This window comes from Chiloscyllium punctatum, chromosome 26 (assembly GCF_047496795.1).
Source record: "Chiloscyllium punctatum isolate Juve2018m chromosome 26, sChiPun1.3, whole genome shotgun sequence".
Classification (NCBI taxonomy): Eukaryota; Metazoa; Chordata; class Chondrichthyes; order Orectolobiformes; family Hemiscylliidae; genus Chiloscyllium; species Chiloscyllium punctatum.
Genome location: NC_092764.1, coordinates 40,452,205 through 40,476,448, shown reverse-complemented (window position 1 = coordinate 40,476,448; position 24,244 = coordinate 40,452,205). Strand labels below are relative to the sequence as shown.

The window sequence follows — 24,244 nt, the reverse complement described above, 5'->3', positions numbered from 1 at the left end:
AAAAAAATAAAGTTTTTAATTGGAGTAAAGCAAGTTTTAATGGTTATGAGACAAGAACTTTCAAAAGTTGATTAGAGTAGGCCGTTCACAGGTAAAGGGACCTGTGATAAGTGAGAGGCTTTCAAAAGTGTAATAACAAAAGTTTAGAGTCATTTTCCTGTGAGAGTGAAAGATAAGGCTGGAAGGATTACAGAAAAATAGATGAATAAAGATAGAGGTTCTAGTCAAGATTAAAAAAGAACATACATTAGATATAAACAACTGGGTTCAAGTGAACAGTATAAAGAGGGAGATCAGAAAGACATAGAAAGAATATAAGGTAGCCTTGACAAATAAGGTTAAGGATAATCCAAAGAGCAGTACATTAAGAGCAAGAAAGCAACTAGAAAGAGAATAGAGCCCCTTAAAGATCAATGTGTTTGTGTAGAACCTCAGGAGATGGAGAGATATTAAAAGAATATTTCACATCAGTTTTAACTGTAGAGAAAGAAATGGAGGCTCGTCTGCTCAGAAATAAGTATTGATGCTTTAAAAACAGTTCACATTTCAGAAGAGGAAGTGCTGGAAGTCTTAGAAAATATAAAGGTAGTTAAATGTCTAGGATCTGATCTAGTTTCTCCTAGGACGTTTTGGGAATTTTGGGAGGAAATTGCAGAGATCCTTGCAGAAATCATCTATGAAGCATCAGGAATTGCTTATGCACAAAACATCGATTCTCGTGCGCCTCAGATGCTGCCTGACCGACTGTGCTTTTCCAGCACCACACTCTTGACTCTGATCTCCAGCATCTGCAGTTCTCACTTTCTCCTAGTTGTAGAACAGAGACCTGGGGACTCAATGCTAGCTTGTTTTCTCTCCATGGATGCTACCAGACTTGCTGTGATCTCCAGCACTTTTAGTTTTCAGTACAGATTCCAGCATGTGCAATAATTTGCTCCAAGAGAGGTTGAGGTGCATAATCCTTTGAAGTTTGCATCACATATAGATAGGATAGTTAAGAAGACATTAAGCATGCTTACCTTCATTGCTCAGACTTTGAGTACAGGAGTTCGGACCTTATATTAAGGCCTGTTCTGGAGTACTCTGTCCACTTCTGGTCTCCCTATTATAGGAAGGGTATTGGTGGACACTTTGGAGAGGGTGCAGAGAAGGTTTAAGAGGATGTTGCCTGGTATGGAAGGTGCTAGCTATGAAGAGAGGTTGAGTAGGTTAGGTTTGTTTTCATTAGAAGAAAGGGGATTGAGGGGGGACCTGACTGAGGTTTACAAAATCATTAAGGGTATAGACAGGGTGGATAGAGACAATTTTTTTCCCAGGGTGAAGGTGAGAGGTGGAAAGTTGAAGGGGGATACACGCAGCAAGTACTTCACACAGAGGGTTGCCAGCAGAGGTGGTAGAGGCAGGCATGGTCGTTTCATTTAAGATGCATCTGGACAGATGCATGAGTAGGTGGGGAGCAGAGGGATACAGATGCTTATGAATTGGGTGACACATTTAAACAGTAGATTTGGATTGGCTCAGGCTTGGAGGGCTGAAGGGCCTGTTTCTGGGCTGTACATTTTCTTTGTTCTTTGTTCTTTGTTCTCTCATTATGCTGGACAGAGTTCAGAAGAGATTTATCAGGATGTTGCTGGGAATGGAAGGTTTGAGTTATAAGGAGAGGCTGGATAGGCTGGGACTTCTTTCACTGGGATGTAGGAGGTTGAGAGGTAAGCTTATAGAGGTTTATAAAATCATGAGGAGCATAGATGGGTTGAATGGCAGATGTCTTTTCCCTAGGTGGGGATTTCAAGACTTTGAGGGCATATTTTTAAGGTGAGAATAGAACTCCTATAGTGTGGAAACAGACCCTTTGGCCCAACATGTCCACACCGATCCTCTGAAGAGTAACCCACACAGACGCACTCCCCGCCCCCTATATTTACCCCTGACCAATGCACCTAACGTTCACATCCCTGAACACTGTGGGAGAAAAACGGAGCACCTGGAGGGAACCCAAGCAGACACAGGGAGAATGTGCCAACTCCACACAGACAGTCACCAGAGGCTGGATTCAAACCCGGGTCCCTGGTGCTGTGAGGCTGCAGTGCTAGCCACTGAGTTGCCATACTGCCCCAAAGGAGAATGGTTTAAAAAGGACATGAGAGGCATTTTTTTTACAAAGAGAATGGTTCATGTGTGCAATGAACTTCCAGAAGAAGAGGTGAATGCGGATACAGTTTACTATGTTTAAAAGATATTTGGAAAGGGTGCCAAGTGCAGGCAGGTGGGACTGGTTTAGTTTGGGATTATGGTTGGCATGGACTGGTTTCAATGCTGTATGACTCACAGTATTTAGATGATATCTTGAAGTGCTGTAGGATAAAGGCTACTGGCCAAGTATTGGAAAATGGGATGAGAGTAGAAAGTTTTGTGCTGACAGGCGTGAACATGATGGGATAAAAGGCATCTTCTTATGCTGTAAAACATTTTGACAATCTAGTATGCAAAGCTAAATGGAATGGCCCCAGTAGTTACAAGGGATTTCGAAGCTTTTAGTGTTAAGGGCATTTTAGGTGATCCAACTTTATTGCAGATCTTGACACCACACTTTAGGAAGGAATATATTGACCTTGCAGGGAGAACAATGTACTTTTACAAGATTGATATTTGGACTTTATGGTCTAAGTTAGATGGAGAGATTACACAAATTGGGCCTGTTTACTCTGAAATTAAAAAGGTTAAGGGGTGATATGATCAAAGTCTTCAAGATATTAACATGAAAAGATAAGGTAGATAAAGATAAATTATTTCCACCGGTTGGGAATTCTGAAACAAGGAATCACAGACTGAGAATTAGGACCAGGCCGTTCAAGTGAGATGTTAGGGAGCACTTCTGCACACAAAGTGTGGTAGATGTTTGGAACTCTTCTACAAACAGCAGTGAACGTTTGATCAGTTAATTTAAATCTGAGATAGATAATCTTTTGTTAAGCAAAGCATTAAGGGATATGGGCCAAATGCAGGTATATGGAGATAGGTCACAGATCAGCCACAATCACATTGAATGGTGGAGCAGGCTTGAGATACTGAATGACCTAATACTATTCTGATGTTCCCATGCATGGATTGGCTTCTTTGACAAGAGTCCCTGCATAAAAAACAGCCTGATTTACATGATTAGATGTCTATCAGGTGGGGAATACTCCAGAAAAAGCCATGTTTAGATGTTGTTGAACTGTACCCATAGGAGAGTGAAGTAAGGAGTGCGGTAGAATAAAATGGGTGAGACATCTGGTGTGATCAGCACAAACTCAGAAAGAAGGTGGAGGTCAGTGGGAAGCCAAGAACTTGGAAGATGATGTGAGGGAGGGTTGGAGGGTGGTAGTGGAAGGGTGCTTTCATGCCGACTGGTTGGATTAGCTCCTCCTGGTCTAGATGTAGTGCACTTACCTGATGGATCCAAGCTTTTCACCTACTTTGGTCTAGCAACTTTCTCAAGGCACAGGAAACCTGACCAAAGTAAGTTAAACATCGAAATCCTGTTTAAAGGAATGCAATGTCACTTCTTTAAAAGTTTTCAGTGATTGACCTATCTCCTGAGAGTAAATTGATGTGGCCTCTGTTAAATCTGCACGAGTTCAAAGCGGTTATTTTCCTTTTTCAGATTTTTACTACTTTACCTGCCCATCCAACCCAAACCAGCCATTATTTTTCCAAATTTTGCAATAACATTTGATTTCACTGAATGACTTTGTTAGGTAGGACAGTTAAGTTGAGCTAGGATAGCTTACAACAACTCCCACTGAAAATTCAGTGACAAATGCGATACAATACAAATAAGTTCCCAAATTTGGTCTAGTAATATCAGCCTGAGTCAAAAATATTAACTTAGTGTACTTTTTCATTTTATTAATTTTGTAACCTCTTTATGCTCTAAAATAAATGTCTTTTGAACAATTAATTATGTTTCTGCATGTTACATACTCATAAGGCCAAATAATCACGTCTCCAGATCTTTGGAGACCAGACGTGTGACTGAAGATTCATGTCAATATCCTGTGGAAAACCTGATATACAAATCTCTATGAGAATAGTTCATAATTTTCAACTTCTGATTAACAATTCTCCTGGCCTCCAAGACTCCAAGTTGCAAAGCAACAAGTGGTATATGACCATTAGAAAAGTAGTAATTGCCCCTTTCAATGAATTTCCATTTTCCAGACACCTTCTCCATACAGGCATCATTTATTTTCAGCAGAAGTATCAAATAGGAACATTAAAATAGGATTAGGCCAATGAACCCATCAAGCCTCCATTCAATGTGATCATGGCTGGTTGAACACTTAATGGCTTTTTTAAACACCCAGTCTTCAAAGCCTTGTATTCACCAGTATTTTTCAAATTGTGCCCCCTGGTTCTAGGCTCCCTAATGAGGGATCCATCTTGCCTGCATCTATCCTCTCTATCCATTTAAGTATGTTGTATATTTCAATGAGATCAACTTCGTTTTTCAAAACTCCAGAGAATATAGTAATGATGGAAAGTGGTGAATATCATATCATGACATCCTTACCATATCATACAACATGCCCATCTATTTTAAGGTCGATTTTTCAGGTATTGGACAAAAATAATGTAAAACTATTAATTAGTTAGAATATGAACAATTATAGATCTCTCATATCCTGTCTGCAGTACATCTTGGATACTGGACATTAAAAGGTGCAATATAGTTAATTTTTGCACTAAGTTCAATTATAAACCTTTTCTAAAGGATATTGATGTATATTATCTCAAGAAGAAAATTACTTCCAGCCACCAGCATATTATTTCACACCAGAAGGTTCTTGGATTCCATTCAAATATCAAAGAGAAGTACAGAGAGAGAACAAGGGAGTTCAATTGATTCAGAGCAGCCCTTTTATATTGGCCAAATCTCAGTAAGACATTTGGTATTAATGTATTCACACAGTAATTATTTTATCATCATGTTGGAATTTTCCTGCAATTTTCAGCGAAGTAGGCAGCCAGCTAAATCTCCTGAATTTTTACTGCTTTGTATTTAGACATGCACATGTTTTAACTGTGGTCTCAGCATAAAGCTACTGTTTCACTCCAGGGTGTTTGTAAAACAATTGCTTTGTTAATGGAGCCTAGAATACAAAATCTTGCGAGTGACTGCACCAGATATCCTTTGAATTGTGTCGGAAATTAAATTATTTACTAAATGAAGCTGATAGAGGTTCTGCCAATTTAAGTTAGATGCAGAGATAGACCTGATTTAATATTTTTAGTGATGCCACTAAACTGTTTCAGAGCCTCAATGCATGAACAAATATAACAGTGTGTGCTTAATCACATTAAGTAATGACATTATTTATTGATTTATTTATTGTTGCAACATTACTATGATTTTACAGCTTTTGTGGGTTGAGAAAGTTTTAAGTGGACATATTAGGGAAAAATCTCTGTTGTTAATAGTAAAACCAGGAATATATGAAAATATATTCTGAAATTTCACTGAATGACTTACCCTTGCAAACATAGCCTGTTCTCTGCTTATAATCATTATCACCATAGTGTTTAAACCATCTGCCACTAATAGTAGGCAATTTCTAATGTTGAATGCAGCAAGAAACTGATGAACAATTAATATGTGGTTTTCTTGCCCTCTCTCTGATTCTATTCTGTGTATAAGCAAAATAGTGTAAGAGGCTTGTCCTTGGATCTCCAAGGATCTTTTGAGCTGGCATTGGTTCATTGACACACAACAGTGCCATGTTTTCTGGTACTGCTTGTCCTCAAATGCAACAAATCAGTACTCCGGAAAGTTAGGTGGGAAACAGCCTTCTCTCACATCTTACCTACATGTCTCAGAAGGGCTTACAGCTGTTCTAAGCATAGACCAAGCTCAAGCCTTGTAAACCCTGAGGTGACATCAAAGGATAGAGATCCAGTAATAACAGTTTCCACTCTTTTTTAACTGCTCTGTGTCTATAATGTTGAGCATTCCCGAACAACATGAATTAGAAAAACCAATCTTATAATCCCTTAGATACTCTCTCCCAACAATGCCCCCAAACTTCAAAAAACACTTTCATTTAACAGCAGAGCTGAGTTTTCCAACTATGTATCCCCAGGGGCCCTCTGCGTGAGACTAGTAGTTTTATATTTTTGTTGGTAAAATGGTTTGAGTTGTACATCCAAAATTTACAGAAATTGGGTTGAGACTGATGACAGGTTACCAGGCACGCCTGGTAACAGGTTCCTGAGAGCAAAGTTGGAGGCAGTTAGCTAAAGCTTCATTGACCAACCTCCATATGACTGGTTGGCATTGGCACTGCCAGTGGGTATATCTGCAACACATGCAAATCTTAAATTTAAATGTTCCAATGCTGGTTCTCATCACAGTCGATCATCACTCAATATTTAAAAATAGCAGATTTGGGCTTAAAGCACCAAGCTGAGTGTCAGTGTGAAAAAAGTCATATCTTCCACCATGACCTTGATGTATTTGATTCCTAGCTCTTTCCTCTTTATTTTCAGAGTACATCTACTGAATAATATTGTGACCGGCTTGATCCTGGTGATCACAGCTGTCAATGTTTTCATCACTTCATTCTGGTTCAGTCCTCCCCAGGCCACGCTGGAGGACCAACGCCTCAGTCAAGTTGTTACCTGTACCAACTGTTAACCATCCTCTGCACACACAGTAAAACCGGCTGCAGAGAAAAAAAATAAAGTACAACTGATCAAGTAACCGGCTCTAACACCCCGTTCTTCAGTTTGGCATCTTCCCATCGGCAGTGAGCGGATCTCTGTCTCTGTTGGTCACACACACTGACGGTGCTGACCAGCGCGATGGCAATATCGCTGTTAGTCACTAACACTACACTCTAAAGCAATTAAAAATGTCGACCAACGGCTGCCGTCTCCTTCGGGATAAGAATTCCGCGGGACTTTTGCATTGACTAAAGTTCTGGGAACATAAAACGATGTCCACGTGAACCATCAAACTGAACCACTTTTAAAGGTCACCGTTAAAAGGACGCGGATTTCAACTGCTTTATTCTAAAACTGCACCTTGCGAATTAGTTTACCACCGCCCTTGGGAAAGAGTTGATTACAGCAGCACAAGCCTCCCGAAGTCTGAAATAAAAACCCAGATGCTGGAAGTCTGAAATAAAACCAGAAATAGCTGGAGAAACTCAGCAAACTTGGCAGCTTCTATACAGCGAATGCAGCATTCAACTTCCTGGGCATTCAACTGATGAAAAGTCACTGGACCCAAAAGCTTGACTCTGCTCACAGATGCCAAACCTGCCGTGTGTCGCCAGCTATTTTTGTCTTTGCATCCCGAATTTTTTGTTTTTTTTTATGGGGTTGGGGTAGAATGTACTGAGAGATTACATTTGGCAGTAAAGTTCATGTATTGCAGACTCTGTTTAGTTTAATCCGCTCGTGAATGCATTCGGTTGGCCAGATGTGCGGAGAACATGCGTCCAAAAAGCGAATTTATAGTCAAAAACACTATGCTGGAAATATTGGAGACTGAAATTAAATGCTTGCAGACAGCGAATCCGGCTCATCAGCCTCCCGACACCTTTCCGTTCAACATCTTTGCCCAACAGAAGTTCTCTCTCCTCCCATGCTGTCTGACCTGCTGAGCACAACCGAACAGTTTCTATTCCGATTTTATTGTCAAGTTTTATTGGTTCCTGTGATTTCAAATGGGAGCGCATCTCACGTGAAATTAACCCAAAGTCCTCCAAAACCGCGCATGCTGGTGGTTTGAAATAAAAGCAGAAAATACTGGAGAAACTCAGCAGGTTAGGCAGTATCTGACGAGAGAGAGACCGTTAATATTTCGAGCTTTGGTCGGAATTTCGGAACTGAAGAAGAACTTTGAAGAAAAGTCATGATAAATTCCAAACATTAAATCTCTTTCTGTCTCTACCTGGCTTTACCGAGTTTCTCCAGCATTTTCTGTCTTTGTTCGTCGAACTGCTGCCAGGGATTATTATGTCTGACGTCGGTGTAAATTTTACAACGAATTTTAAAAAGAAACCAAAAAGGCTTTTTTTTAAGGATATTTAGTTGCAGAATTCTCTTTGCATTGATCAGTAGCAGCAATCCCCGGATTAACACTAAAATAACAGGCCTCTCCCGTGCAGCATCCTCTCAGTGCTTTCCACGCATTGCTTGAGAGCCACATTTAAACTGAGTTGAAACAAAAGCTGAAAATGTTCGAAATACGCAGCAGCTCTGACAGCATCTGTGGAGAGAGATGAGGATCGTCTGATATTCTCCCTGTTCAAAGAGTGCTCCCCGATCAGCAATGCATCAACACAGAGAAAGTGTAGGCACATCAGAAAGTCATTGATGCAAGCTTGTCGCAAGATGAGGTGGAACTGGAGCTCTTTCCAATTGAACATACCCTCGATTTTAGACCCAGAAAGTGGTCGGTGATGTTCCGCATGATGATAGGACTGACATTATTCGACCCATATGAGAAGTTTGAGCCAGATATCTGACTCACTGAAAATTAATTGTGTTTTGTTTTACTTTTGCTTGCAGATTTTTATTTTAAGACCTTTGATACAAATAAGAAAGGGGCCCTACAAATAAAGTTTTGTCCAAACTGGAGGTTAATGAAGGCGCACACTGCATTACTGAAACTGCTAGAAGATGATTAACAGGCGTCAAGTTTTACATTATGTATTCTAAAGGACTGGGATATGGGTAGCTGTTAGTATTGCTGTTTGAGGAGTGTCTAGGCCATAAACAACTGACATTATGGAACATGGTCGCGGGCAAGTTTAAGAAGGTAAGTATTTTAAAAATAAATGAGTATCACAGCCCCAGTCGTTGGCCATTTGGCCCATCGTGTCTGCGTCTGCTTTCCCAATGATTGCATCAAGATGGTGTGGTTTGTATTCGACCAGGTCATCCACACAGAGCAGCACATGAACAGCTTCCAGTTTGAAGCAACATCTTTACAGGATCAGCTAACTGGGAAAGAATCATTCTGTCACTGGGGGGGTATATATCCAGAGTCCGTTCAGGCAAGCTCCACACAGGGGAGTGGGGGGTGGGGGGGGAGGGGGGGGGGGAGGCTAGAGTGCTCTGCTCTGTTTTCAAATAGTCGTCCCTTCACAGTACTCGGGAAAACCAAAGTCTGATTGAAATTCCGCTCTCTTAATCCTCGCAACAAAATTCACTTCGGATTAAAATAAAATCCACGGATTTTAGTTATGATCCCCAAGGGGCTATCTGATTACAGGATTCCCAAAAGCGTCATAATTTCAAGATGTACCTCTCCTGGTTGCTGTGTGTGATCCCCCTCCCTCCCCCACTGACTGGGAGGTGTGCATGCCCGCTCGGGACACATGGCGCTAGCGACTGAATTGGCAACTCGGGTTTTTTTGGGGGTTGCTCGCTGCTCGATCCATCACGTTAGACGTCAGCTGTATCCATCGTGCCGACAGGTTGTGGAGGCTGTTGATGTGGGAGCCGGTGGAGCACGTCTCTGTTGTTTCCCTCTTGCTGCCTGTTGGCTGAGATTTCCGTGCCCCTGTGTTTGATGTTGGCACAGTGCTCTGCTGCTACCCTGCTCGAGATGCCCGAGAGCCTCTCCTGCCGCTAATCCAGCCAGTCCCCCAAGACCCGAGTGCTGTGCACCCCCACAGAAGCCTGGAGGAGACGCGGCTGTCTCACTGAGTTCTGCCCCAGGGGAGAGGTGGGGGGGAGGGGGGATCAGAGACTGTGTCTCACACGGGAATGGGTGCGGGGCAGTCCGGCTCGGTATCACTGCCCTACCCCGTCCGTTCAGCCGCACTGTCAGCGTGCGGGAATAACCGGAGCTGCTGATCACCCGCAAGTCCGAGCATGTATTCAAGCAAGACGTGTTTGTGAGACGGGGCATCTCGGTCATACACCAGAGACTGTGCCCTCCAGTCCCGGAGGAAAGAACAGGATCAAGTGGTCGATCCCGTTTCCCCCCGCCGTCAGTCAGCACCGAGCCAGCTGTTGTTACAGTGATAACCTTGGACAGGGAGGTCTGAGGCGCTGGAACTGGGATGGGATCGCAGCACTCCAGAGAGCTCGACATCTAACATTGCCTGGCGTCTGTTCCGTCCATTCAAAGTCTCTATGAAATGGAAAATCGCGGGATCGCCAATATTCTCTATTACTTGATGCTGAACGCACCGCTTTTGCTCTGTGTTAACGGTGAGTAAACTCAGGCAGTATCTCCTTCGCTGGAGAGATGGGTGAGTATCAGTTGCTTTGCTCGGGATGAGATCACGGGGACCTACAGGCTGGGCAAAAAGCTAGTGGAAGCCACATCTGACTAACCGGCCCCGATGACCGGCAAAGTGCTGACTGCACGTTGTGTAGAATTATGTATTTCCAGTCCAGTTGAACTGGGAGCTGAAAATCCTGGCGACAGCCTCAAAACACGCAGGCATTCAGCATTCTCGACTTTGAAGAGTTGCTGTTCTGTTTGCTCGGAAGTAATTGAATGGCAAAATTAAAATATTCCGGCCGTGCAACACCCAGATTACAGACACTCCATTGTAAATTAGAGTTGCATTTGGGGACGAAATTGGAGCGAGCGGAGGGTTTGGCATGGGGGGGGGCGGTGGAATTTTCATTCGTAATGATATAATGTGGGTGATTTTATAATGTAGTTCGTGTGAGACAGAAACGAAAGACACTTGGTGTCTAATGGGGATTGGCTGAAATATTTCATACCTGTTGTGGACAAAGTTAAATTATGACTTAGATAAGAATTGAAACCATGTAGGCTAGCCTCCAAATCCGCCCCGCGCACTGATTGAGGGGAAACCACCAGACTTCGTTTTAATTTTGTTAACCATCGCATTATAATCTTCCCTGATTTTTTTTTTCCTCTCTGACAGCAAAATTTCTTGAAGTACCCCAGGATGTGATTGCTAAAGAAGGCGATGACATTGAGATGTCTTGCGCGTTCCGAGCCAGTGGGACCACCTCGTATTCGCTGGAGATCCAGTGGTGGTACCTGAAGCAGTCCCCCCGGGAGATGGCACGCGGTGCCCAGGGAGCCAGGCCCAAGGTAAGGGGGCAAGAGTGGCGAACCTGGGTGAGGCAAAGACACTCAACTCCGAGGCATTTACCGAACCACTCACAACAGCATTAAGCTGAAGAAATCCCATTATAACAACGTGGCATTGACCGTTAATGATTGTGGGGTGGAGGGGGCGGGGGGGAGAGAGGTGAGAGGAAGAGAGCTAAGCTTATTTCCAGTTATTTTACCACAGCTCACAATAGTTAAAGAGAAAGGATCCCGGAAAGCCAGTGGTAGAAATCTTTCTGTCAACATGAAATAGTACATTTCAAAGTCAGAGCAATATTTAAGGCCAACCGCTGCTGATAAAGATGCAACGAACTGCAGACTCCGCGGAGGCTCACTGTGGCTTAAGGCTTGAGATGGAAACGCATAGAGTTGCCCCAGAGTGAAAATGCACCATCGCGCCAGATTGTTAATGTAGTAATAGAGCAGCAGTGTCAGGTTGAGGGTTCCTTGAAGAAAATCCAGCTAGCTGAAAATGTTCTCGGTTTCAACAACAGCGAGGGATGCGTTAGGATTTCAAACCCAATGCGGGCACAAGCTTATGATGCCACCTGCCACACGCGGCTAACCCGTGAAGTCGAGTGCAGAAGAACCTCTCGTGTGGGTGAGCGAGGCAATTAAGAGCCCGGAAAACAGAAAGTCTGGGGTAAAAAGCAGCCCAGTCCCTTGGATTGAACCTAGTGTTCTCACAAGGGCAGACTTGTCACCGGCCCCACGGTGAAGGTGTGGGGAGAGCCGGAGAATATCAGCGCAACAACTTCAAGCGCGAGAACCACAGTGGGATTGTCTCTGAATGGGAGTCTTAAGATTTTTACTCCGTTCCGTATCCAAGTGGTGTAAAGGCATTCTAAAGCTGTCTCCAAATCAGACAAGCTTCCCCTATGAGAACGTCCCAGCCAAGATATCCGGAACAAAATAGGTATAGATTGGGAATCGGAGTCTCCCCTTCATTCCAGGGTTGGTCCAAATCCATCTCCCTCCTTCGGGCAATGAGACAGGGCTCTGGGTTAGTGGTGCTGGAAGAGGACAGCAGTTCAGGCAGCATCCAAGGAGCAGGGAAATCGACGTTTCGGGCAAAATCCGATTTCGCTGCTCCTCGGATGCTGCCTGAACTGCTGTGCTCTTCCAGCACCACTAATCCAGAATCTGGTTTCCAGCATCTGCAGTCATTGTTTTTACCTCAATGAGACAGGGCATCAATCTTGTGGGTAGTTTGGGGGCAGAGGAGAGTTCAACTGAAAGGCCCAGGTTTCTGTGACAGGGCGAGTTCAGTTTGATCCCTTTCAGTAATTTCTCACTGATGGAGAACCTGTCACACTCGCTCCCTCAGACGTGCATTAATCATTTGCAAATCGAGAAAATGGCAACACTGAAATATATCAATTACACGTTTGTAATTGCATCAGTACATTATTATGTATAATACAATTGAAAAATTCCAATGTGCTGGCAATCAGCGGCGTTAATCACATTACAATTGCTGCTGCTACACAAGCCTAACTCCAGAAGTGATAAAAACGGGCTGGAATCGGAACACTGGTTAAATGCATAATTTATGGCACATGGCAATCTAAATTATCGGGGGGGGGGGGGCGGAGATCAAGATCAAGAAATGACATTCCACTCTTGTTTCTAATAACCTTTCCCTCCTGCTCATGTCTGTCAGAAAGATTTAAGTTTCAGTTTTGATTCCTTAGCCTGGGGGATTTGATACAATTTCTTTACTTGTTCCAGGTACCAGTCAACAAAGATGCCACCAAAATCAGCGTAAGTGCTACTTTCCAGTTCGTGCTATTAATTAACATGCCCCTGTTAGTAATCCTAAAAAAGCATTGCTCGCCACAGAATATTGTGGGGACGAACGAGCCACATTGGCGACGCTCATTCGCTGCTCAGTGCTTACAATAACTGGGAACACGCTGGATTCGCCTATCTGCAGAATCCCTGCGTAAAAACTAGCCGCTAGTAACCGCAGCGGTATAAAGAGAAAGCTCATATCCTCACTTCTCATACACGTTACCATTTCATTCAGTTAAATAATTTTTAAAATGGCATAATTCAACCCAGTCAGTAATTATTTTGCACTATTATTAAAACTATTAGTTTTGTAAAAAACAAATGAAAAGTATATCCTATATTTAGTTTCTTTTCCCTAGACTGGATCATTAATAGTGTTGCATTACAGGTTTAATTGTTAATTTACTTTTTTTGCTCTTCTCATTGTTCATGTTGATCGCTGCCTAGTTTATACTGTGTTTCAGTTCTGTTTCTTGTGTTGAGGCTGATCTTATGCTCGTGTGTTTGGAGCCCCTTGTTCTGATCCAGGCTTTTGTTGCCTACAGACTGTCCGGGTGATGGGCAATGACATTTCGCACAAGCTGCGGCTCTCTGGTGTGAAGAAGGAGGATGAGGGTGTTTATGAATGCAGAGTAACCGACTTTATCGACGACGAAACTCAGGAACACAAAGCCCAGGCCACCTTACGGGTCTTAGCCCGCTACAGCCCGGAGATGCAAGCGGCCGAAGCTGTCTCCCACATTCAGAGTAACGGACCCCGGAGGGGAAGCGTGCATTCCACCTCGGTACCGGGCTCAGACAAGAGGCGAGGGGCAGAAGCAGGTCCTGGCAACGATACCGTCTCCTCAGCCAGTCCCGCCTCTGTCTCCCCGCCCCCAGGCAACGCAGCCATGATCGGACAGCACACCTCCGGTAAGTTATCTTACATTGCCACCGTGTGGGCACTCGCCCTGTACAAGCAACAAAGGTCGAATGAAAGCTATTCTGTTATGTATTTCAGCAAAGCAGCAACAAAGTAACTTTTTCTGCGGCAAAAAAAGACCTAAAGCATGCATTGTTCACGTGTGTGTGTGTGTGTGTGTGTGCGCTAATCAAATTAATGCAGACAATTGACAAAACACTGTGCTCGAGATTTGAAATGTGAATGGACAGGCTCAACAGGTCTGGGAGCACCTACGGAGAACGTATCAACTCGGCGATTTTTCGTCACAAATCAACTAAGCCGGGTTTCTAAATGAGTTCGCACATGCAGCTTATATTATATATTATCATAACTACAGAATGAATCGGTAAATGCTGCTACCACGTCCGCAATTGCCGAGATTAACCAGAGTGTGTCTGAGCACATTGCCACCGGTTTACTTAAGGAGGAAGCACTTGGTGTTTTCAATTTTATCTTTCACAACTCCAGGGCCTCACAGAATACCGCATTTCATGAAGTACTTCGGAAATGTAGCCATAGAGTAGTATGTCAAAGGTGTATAGGAAGAACTCTCTGTAATCTAATCTAATCTAATCTCCCAAAAAGCAATGAGTTGTTAGTCTGTTCTAGTTGTGTTGGGCAGAGCGTGAGGGAATTCCCCTCGAGTGCCATGGGATCTTCGACATCCAGCTGGGGGGAGGGGGGGTGCATATGTGGTCTCAGTTTTAGAATTCAACTGAAAAATGGCAGCTCTGTCAGTGCAACACTCCCTCAACACTGAAAGCGCCAGCCAGATTATATACTGAAGTTTCCGGAGTGTGACTTGAACGCAGAAGTGTTTGATGTAAAATTGCTACCATTGGGCAAAGAATGGCACTTATTCGCGTGTTTGGAATTTTGCCTTTGAAAATTTCGTCAATGACTTTCAAATAACGATTTCACCAATAAATTGACTTTTTTGTTTTTGCAATTTAAGTGGTAATAATATTGATTACTGAATATTTCGAAACTTGCAGAAATGATGTATTAAAAATTAATCAAAGGTATTCGTAGAAAACATCAGCATATGTTGAAATTCCTTAAGGAAACAAGGCAGGTGGATTTCTTCTCCCCAGGGACACAAATGAGCCACATGGGTTTTTACAGGAATTCAGTAATTTCATGGTTGCCATTACTGGCTTTTTAATTCCTGACAGATTTCATTCAATTTAGTTTCTGCAGTTGTGGTAGTAAGGTTTGAACTTGAATCCAGCAACATAGCCACTGTGCTACACTTTAAGTAGGGTGGGGGGGGGACCCTTTTATGATTGTGACCAGTTATCATAGAGGAGGGGCAGCACAGTTTGGAGCTGTAGAGAGGCACTACATCAGGAAGATGCAGCACACCAAGTCCACCCATTTTCCCTATAGAATAATGTACTGTTTATGAGCAACAAAGATCTAATGAAAGCTATTCTGTTATGTATTTCAGCAAAGCAGCAACAAAATAACTTTTTTTCTGCAGCAAAAAGACCCAAAGCTATGCTAAAGTGTGTGCATTGAATTGTCAATGGTTATGAAAGTGACTATCATCCTTCAGTGTCTATAGCACAGGATCATTGCAGGCAGCCACAAAGGATTTACATGATATCAACTTGTGTGCATTACAGGCATGCATTGATCAGCTTACTGAGATTCTGTGAAGGAGAGCAAGCCAATTGATTACCTTTGGCAATACAGCAAGACACATTGAGACTGAGACACCAGTTTTATTAAAACATTGGATTAAATCAATGGCACCCACGTCGCTTTGAGGGTGTCTACAGAACATAAAATCAATCATATCAAGAGGACTAGTTTCAACTCTGTCAATGTGCAAGCGATGTTTGGCAACAATCAGAAAATCTCGAACATTAAATCTTAATATGCAGAAAGTTGGTACAGTGTTTTTCTCCTTCATCAGCCACCTTTGGCCTCATTAGGGGATATAATCAAAATAATGGATGGTTTCTGGATGACAACATCAACCCTCTGTTCTCTTGCTAACAATCCCTGTGAGTGTACACAACAGAAGCAGTGGAGTTCCACAGCAAGGCATAGGGAGAAGGGCATTAACATTCACAAAGCATGGTGTTTGCTGCCTGATCATGTTATGAAGGATAATGTAATATTGTCTAGACCAGATGTCAAAAACAGGTGTATCATGATGTGACATTTGAAACTTTACATTTTAGGAAGGGTAGGACTTTGACACATGTGATGACAAGAGCCTTGTGTTCAGATGGAACAAGAAAAGCATAGATCAGATGATCAATGTTGGCAGCACCTAGAGGAATTCTCAGTCATTGCTGCAATGATAATGGGAAGACAGATCACTTTTGAAGTCTTTGACGTAATACATGCAGCTTTAAAACTGTAGCCTGAATTCCTTTTCCCATAGATATAGAAAGAGACATTCATAAAATTGTAGAATCATATAGTATAAAGGAGACCTTTTTGCCCATGAAGTTAGCACCAACAAAACTCCTCTACATCTACATTAGTCCTATTTCCTGCACTTGGCCCATAGCCTTGAACATTATGACATTTCAGGTGCTCATCCAAGTACCTTTTAAAGCTTGTGATGCCACCACCTCAACTACCCTACATCTCTCTGTTTGAAAATAAATTTCCTCAAGTTCCATTTAAACTTCTGTCTTTCATTTTAAAATTATGCCCCCTTGTTTTTGGCCCCTCAACTAAGGGGACCAGATGTTTTTTTTTAATCCACCTGGTCCTTGTACTCTTATACAAAGCCATCAGGTCCCCTCTCAGCCTTCTCTGCTCTAAAGAAAACAACCCAAACTTATCCAGTATCTCTTCATAGCTAAAATGCTCCATCCTAGGCAACATCCTGATAAATCTCTTCTGCACCCCTTCCAGTGCAATCATATGCATCCTATATAGTGGTATCCAGAACTGCACACAGTACTCCAGCTATGGCCTAATCAACATTGTGTATAGCTGGTACATAACCTCGCTGCACTTAGAATTCAATCCATGACTGATTAAAGCAAGAGTCCTATATGCTTTCTTAACTACTCTATTAATCTACTCTGCCACCTTTGGGCATTTCTGGACAAGCACCCAAGATCCTTGTGTCCCTTTGAGATTCCTCGTGTCATACCATTCATTGAGTACTTCCTTGTCTCTCAATTAATTCTCTCAGTCCATTATCCATCCCACCATATCAACCCTCTTTGCCTTTACTATGCTAGTAGGTCAGCACTAAATGTATGCATCCTTCCCTGTATGACTAGTCTCTTTGAATGTCAAAGTACCATTTCAGCATTTGGTTTGTCTTCAGATAATAGTTGCAAAGAATCACAATTGTGTAAATCTTTCCTACTTGAGCTTTTCCTCAATTCTAGTATTCTTGTTCAGTGCCACCTAAGTGATCTTGCTCCCAATGTTGTACAAGCAACTGAGGTGGCCCTTGCCTCATGTTGATTTCTTCTTGTTCGGTTTGTGTTGTCTCCCTCCTACTAGCACTGTTGTTCAGTAAGGAAGATAGTTTACACTCCTGGCAATATCCTGTAATTGTGACTCAGGTGATCCTCTTTACTTTCTTCTTCATTAGCTTCATCCTCTATGCCATTGGTTTCTGTGATAACTCTGCAGGAAAGGAGAATAGACTTAAAATTGAGTGGGCATTACCCCTATGAGATAAAGTTGTTCCAAGATACTGTCAAATTTGCTACCTTCCACGGTCAAATCTGAATGCTCCCTGACTTCCTGCTTCCTTTTAAATACTTTCCCTGTAAGGGAATTCTCTGTCAATTTTTGAATATAATGCCCCAATTAGTCCTACAAGAATATAGAGTAAATGAGGTTAACACTCAGCAGTAAAAATAATTTGATAAGTGACACAGAAGAGCTTGCATAAGGACTTTGAGAAATATTAAGCTGGTAGACTTAAGAAAAAACAGAGCCATTTTAAATGAAGAAGCATTGTAAATGGCTAGTTATGCACACATTGATTCAAAGTGGTAGAATGCATTAGTGTCTGAGTAGGACCCTGAAGGAAAGTAATGTCTGAAATGTTATATTGGAAAATGGTCTAGGGCATTGTCTACTGTCTCAGTGATGAGAGGTTTGCCATTTATTGTCAGTGTCATCTAGTCCTGGGTTACCTGGTGATATTCATACCCGGGTCTGCTTCTTTTGCCTTAAAGTCACCTTTTGGAGAGATGGAGACTTCAATTAAGTTATGGTGCTAGAATCAGCTGTTGTTTGGCCCATTTGTTGATGTTGTCATACTTCTTGAAATATATAATAAAAATATTGTTAAAACTGGTAGTGAAGTCAAGTGACAGTGAAATACTTATCCAGCTGTCCTACAGACTGCTGCTGAAGTATGGACATTGTACAGCGTCTTTAAATAACTCATATGAGTTCCTGTGCATTTCAGTTGGGAGGCAAAACAGTAAACACTTCCCCAAAGCTGAAATGCCATATAAAAATCAAGATTTTGGATGCATTTCTTTCTATGCAGATATGAGCTCCATTGGTCAACTATGGCAAAAAGAAGTCATAAGGTTGATCGTTTACTTTCAAAATTTACTTCAGTTCAAGATAGTGTACTGAAATCTATGGAACTATTTACAGCCTATCAGCAGATGAAGATGTATGTTATTTACTGTTGTTTGTTAAAAGAAGGAAGTTAGAGTCATCAGAGCTAAGAGCTGAACCTAGCTATTAGATTTATGACAGATGTGAATAAACTGCCTTTGAGAAATTGCTGTGCATCACAGCTGAGCCCAGTTTCTTTCTCACCTGATATGCAGAACTGATTTTTTTGACAAGTGTATCTCAATATTGACCCCTGTTGATTTTTCTCCTTTCTATCCCAAATGTGTTGAAGCCGGTTGTAGTAGCTGGCTGCAATCAGTGAACACCAAAAATCAAATCTAGACTGTCCCCAGGCTGTTTGACTCCATTCCACATTGGCCATATAGTCCAAGTGAATCCACCAGGAAGCTAAAGTGATGCATTTACTATTTAGAATAACATCTTATCTGCAAATGTTGGAGATAACTAACAACAAGGACTCTGATACAGAAGGGTTTTTCTTTCCAAATAACAGCAAGAATACAAGACATATACAAGAAATAGAGGTGCTTTATATTTATTCTAGTTTAATTTGGATCTTGTGAGACCACTGTATATGCTCTGGTTCCACTTGTTCATTGATTCTCAAAGTGTGGTCACAAAAGTTCTCCAGGTAATCCGCGGGTTGATACAAACTCACTGAAGACACAATGGCCAAAAGTGAGTTGAGGTTTTTAACACTTCACGGGCTGAAAACAAACAGAAGAACTTGATGAATGTGGAGCTTATCACAACGCTGAATCTCTTCAGCTTCAACTCAAAAATCTTTCGTTTCTTGGCAAAAACAGTGCCATTTTTCCATTGACACTGATTTTTTTCGTGTGGTGGGAAGTGAAGTGCTTGGAGTAGGTCTGGCTGTCCGAGGTGTCCTTGAACTCATTTAAGTGATTTACAGATTAAAACATTTGCAATGTCAAACTGTTTCACTTCTCTGTGCAACAGAATCACAAACTTCATTTTTTGTGAATCTACCATTTTGCCCTTGGCATTAGGAAGCTGATTTATCAATGTAAATGCATTGTCATGCAAACTAAACAAGCATGCATCCATGCAAGCACAAATGCAGGAACATTTCTGCAATGTGTAATTTGCTGTCGGTTTTCAAATAATAGTTTGGTATTAAGACAATATTTATTCTAATCCTTTCAAGGCTGAGATAGTTCCAGAGCAACTTTTCTTCCAAAGTTAATCATTTTCACTGGAAATATGTAGTGATTGTGAGCGATTTTTAAAAGATGCTTCAGTTGATTAGTGCATTGGCATTTCTCTTTAAATCTTGATTTGAATCCAGCCCAAGCTGCTGGCATGATTGTTTTCTTTCAACCGACTAAGGGCCCCGGTTGTGTATGTTTTTGAGGGTAATAGGCATTCGACACAAATCTGGCCAAAGTTGAGTATTAATTGGCACTAATTTGGCAATCAAAACTCAAAAAGGTTACACCGATGATTAGTGTGAGAAATCAAACTTTGATACAGTAAGAATTCTCTTCTGACTTGCATTAAAGAAAAATAATCAAACTAATGTAAATGGAGCTTTATTCTGTGTCTGACATTATTCTAACTTACGTTTCTGTGCTTGATACTAAATTGTTTCCATGGAAAGTACAACAAAATTCCAAGAAAATCCCTCCTGCTTCTCACTCAACCTCAGTATGACATTCATCACCTCATTAAGGTGGAACTAGCCAATAAGGCAAGGACCACCAGTCCTACTCCAAACACTTCACTTGCCACGACACAAAAAAAAATCAGACTGAATGAAAAAAATGGCACTGTTTTTGCCAAGAAACTAATGTTTTTTTTGTCTGAGTTGAAGCTGAAGAGTTTCAGCCTCGTGCCAAGCTCTACAGTCATCAGGTTCCTCTTCTTTGTTTTCAAAGGCATTTACCCTTTTCAATATTGCTGTACAGTACTCAAAATGGATGATGTTGAATATGGAAATCTCAAGAGGAATAGAAACAATGCATTTATGAGACAGACTGAGAACTCAACAGCTTCTTAAATATTGTCATGCATTTGCTTTCTTTCAGATGGGAAACCAACGCAGACGCTAACTTCAGGTAAGGCAAATCATACAAGGTTGTTTGACTTCTTTGAAAATAACATTGTATGAGTTAAAATCTTTATATTTAGTTCAGCTAAATACGTCAATGCGTATTTTCTCTTCATTTCTATATTGTGATATTTGTGTAGCCAAGCATTATTACTTGAATCTCACATTTTCAGTAAAGAAAATTTAGTTCTTTGGGATATCTGTATATAGGCATGTTCTTTTGCCTGTTTCCATTTGTTTATAGGAATGTTACAGATTTTCTTATAAAATATATTTATGTATTTATTCCAATTGAGGTACTTCATGTTTTAATCTGTCTTCCACTGTCACAACATTGCTATATTTTCAACTGCAAGACAGTGAGGACATTCTAGATAAGAGGACCCTCATAGCCAGATCTCTTCCACATAAGATGATGTAATATTTCCATTTTGTGATACATCTTAGAACTGTCAAAATTTCAAAAAATAAAAAATGGCTCAATCAAGGCAAGTAAATTAACCATATTATGTCTCTGTGCTGTGATTAGCATACATGATGCTTAGGTGACCAAGTTCCTTTCAGTTCTTCCTAACTGCCTATAAGGGCATTTTATATATCCAGGATATATTATTATTAAGGCTGTTAATTTACAAAGACTAAATATAAAATTCTGTTGTATGCAGATTGGGATTCTTGGATCTTTTAACTGTTGAGTTTCTCATTGTGTATTTCCGTTTGGTTTGAGGCTGCATGCTTATAATTAATAAGTCACATGCCATTTTCTTATTATTTATAATTTAGGGATCTTGGGGATTGTTACTAGTATTTGGGAATCATGTACCATAATTCCAACCATTCTTCTACAAAAGAAAAATAAAATATTTTGAGAAAATTATATTTATTTGGTTGCTTTCATGGCTTCAGAATATCCCGATCCACATTACAGTCAACAAAGTATTTTAGATTTGTAGTCACTGTTGTAATATAAGAAAATATCACCAAACTTAGTCATGATGAAGTGCAAAAGACTTCTTTATATTTTGAAGCTGACCCAATATCTCAAAATAAATTACTATAAAAGTGAGTTATTATGATCTGTCTCACAAATGGAAATAAAATGTTGATTCACTTCTGTCTATGCCATTGTTTTTGGACAAATCTTTGGAAATTTTTAGGGATATATTTTCATTCACTATCTCAGTCACAGAAATTTCCACTTTTAGAACACAAAAGAGAATTTAAACCTGAGATTGTATTTCCTCTCCAGATGCATTCTAACACATTTGCTTTTTGTTTTATATTGCTTCTTAATAACTTCTATACTGTTGTCAAAGCTGTCTAAACCTTTGCAGAAGTTGCCTCAGCTGGTTCGATGGGGGATTGATTTTTTTTACAAGAGAATAGATATCGCTGGCTTGGACCTTGGTGGAGGAGTTTATGAATTCAGAAAAATGTGCAGTGTTACATTTTGTTATGAAAAATGGGGACAGATAACACACACATTTTTAAAGGGCGTGCAAGGATAGAGAGACTTGGGAGTTTTGACCATTAATCTAAAGATGGCAGGGCAAGTTAATACAGCAGTTAATAAAGTGAATGGTATCATCCATATATTTTGAATTCCAATACTGGAAGTAATGTTAAACTTTATAAAACATAGTTGAGATTTTATATCCATTTCCAGAAGCTACACCATATAAAAGGCATGAAGGCTTTAGAAAGGGTACAGAACAGATTTATTTATGAGAATGTTGCCAGGGAGAATGGATCATGGTAGATAAATGGGGGAAAGTATGTTATTCTTCTTAGGTAGACAAGCAGGAGGCTGGATGAACACAGCAAGTCAGACATCATCAGGAGGTAGAGATGTCAACGTTTCAGGTACAAATCTTATTCTGCTTAGAGCAGAGGAGATTGAGAGGAAGTTGAGAAGGGTATTTAAAATCATACAAGCATATATATTAGGAGCAAGAGTAGACCAATCAGTTCTTCGAGTACATCCACTAATCAATAAGATTGTGGCTGATCTTACTGTGATCTCAACGCACTTTCATGTTTACCCCCAATACTCTTGATTTCTTGTCAATCACCAAAATCTAACTCAGCCTTAAAAGCATTCAATTACTTAACTTTCACTGTTCTCTAAGGAAAATAATACCAAAGCGCAGTGACTTCATGAGAGAAACACATTCTCCTCTTAAAAGAGAGACCTCATATTTTTAAATTCTTTCCAATAATTCTGGTTTCTGCCACAAGAGGAAATGATATTCCAGTATCTAGCCTGTCAATTCCCTCATGATCATTGTTTCAGTAAGCTCTACTCTCAATTCTTCGAATTTCAAAGTGGCACAGTCACAACCTGTGGAACCTTTCCTTTTCAGATGACCCCATCAGCAGTCAGTTGAATGAGCCTTCTTTAGACCCATCCATGAAATGTGGGCATTACTGGCTAGACCTACATTTCTTACCCACTCCTAATTGCCCTTGTGAAGCTGGTGGTGAGGTATCTTCTTGGATCTCTGAATTCTGCATAGTGTACAAACATCCACAGGAAGGTAGCTACAAAGTCAGAGTCACAGAGATATACAGCACAAAAACAGACTCTTTGGTCCAATTCGTCCATGCTGACCAGATATTCTAAATTAATCTAGTTCCATTTGCCAGCACTTGGCCCATATCCCTCTAAACCCTTCCTATTCATATACCCATGCAGATGCTTCTTAAATGTTGTAATTGTACCAGCTCCACCACTTCCTCGGGCAGCTCAGTCCATACATGTACCACCTTCTGCATGAAAATGTTGCCCCTTGGGTCTCTTTCATATCTTTTCCCTCTCACCCTGAACCTACTCCCTCTAGTTCTGTATCTCCCATTCCAGGGAAAAGACCGTGTTTATTTACGCTATCCATGCCCCTCATGATTTTATAAACATCTATAAGGTCACCCCTCAGTGTTCAACGCTCAGGGAAAACTGCCCCAGCCTATTCAGCCTCTGCCTTTAGCTCAAATCTTTCAACCCTGGCAACATCATTGTAGATCTTTTCTGAACCCTTTCAAGTTTCACAGTATCCTTCCTATAGGAGGGAGATCAGAATTGCACACAATATTCCAAAAATGGCCTAACCAATGTCCTGTACAGCCACAACATGGCCTCCCAACTCCTATATTAAATGCTCTGACCAATAAAGGAAAGCATACTAAACGCCTTCTTCACTATCCTATCTACCTGTGACTCCACTTTCAAGGAGCATGAACCTGCATTCCAAGGTCTTTTCAAATTTAATTCAGTGAAGAGAAAGGACTGTAATTATATCCTTGCCTAAATAAAGAGGCAAAGCCCCATATATCATCCCAACAATCCCCTGTACAATTACATTTTTTCTACTTCTTTATTTCATTCCCCTTGCAATAATATAATAACATAAGAACTAGGAGCAGGAGTAGGCCATCTGGCCCATTGAGCCTGCTCTGCCATTCCATATGATCATGACTGATCTTTTCATGGATTCAGTTCCACTTTCCCACTACTCACCATAACCCTTAATTCCTTTGCTGTTCAAGATTCTATCTATCTTTGCCTTAAAAACATCCAACGAGGTACCCTCAACTGCCTCCCTTCAGGGAATTCCACAGATTCGCAACTCTCACGGTGAAGAAGTTCCTCCTCAATTTGGTCATAAATCTGCTCCCCCTTATTTTGAGGCTATGCCCCCGAGTTCTAGTTTCACCCGCCAGTGGAAACAACTTCCCTGCTGCTATCTTATCT

General features: G+C 41.2%; 2 protein-coding genes across 3 annotated transcripts in view; both read left to right on the top strand.

The window, feature by feature from the left end:
* LOC140496164 (ninjurin-1-like) overlaps positions 1-8,803 on the top strand; it is a 37,135-nt gene extending 28,332 nt beyond the window's left edge. Inside the window, exon 4 of the mRNA XM_072595682.1 lies at positions 6,529-8,803. Within this exon, the coding sequence (XP_072451783.1) occupies positions 6,529-6,676 (148 nt within the window). The 3' untranslated portion in view covers positions 6,677-8,803. The remainder of the gene's footprint in view (positions 1-6,528) is intronic.
* A 382-nt stretch (positions 8,804-9,185) lies between these two features.
* Positions 9,186-24,244, top strand: part of vstm2b (V-set and transmembrane domain containing 2B) — a 72,987-nt gene continuing 57,928 nt past the window's right edge. The window contains exons 1-5 of one of the 2 annotated variants that reach the window (XM_072596214.1): positions 9,186-10,212; positions 10,905-11,077; positions 12,830-12,862; positions 13,438-13,804; positions 20,474-20,503. In XM_072596214.1, coding sequence (XP_072452315.1) covers positions 10,140-10,212; positions 10,905-11,077; positions 12,830-12,862; positions 13,438-13,804; positions 20,474-20,503 — 676 coding nt within the window. In that variant the 5' untranslated portion in view covers positions 9,186-10,139. The remainder of the gene's footprint in view (positions 10,213-10,904; positions 11,078-12,829; positions 12,863-13,437; positions 13,805-20,473; positions 20,504-24,244) is intronic. The other variant, XM_072596213.1, reaches the window with a different exon arrangement.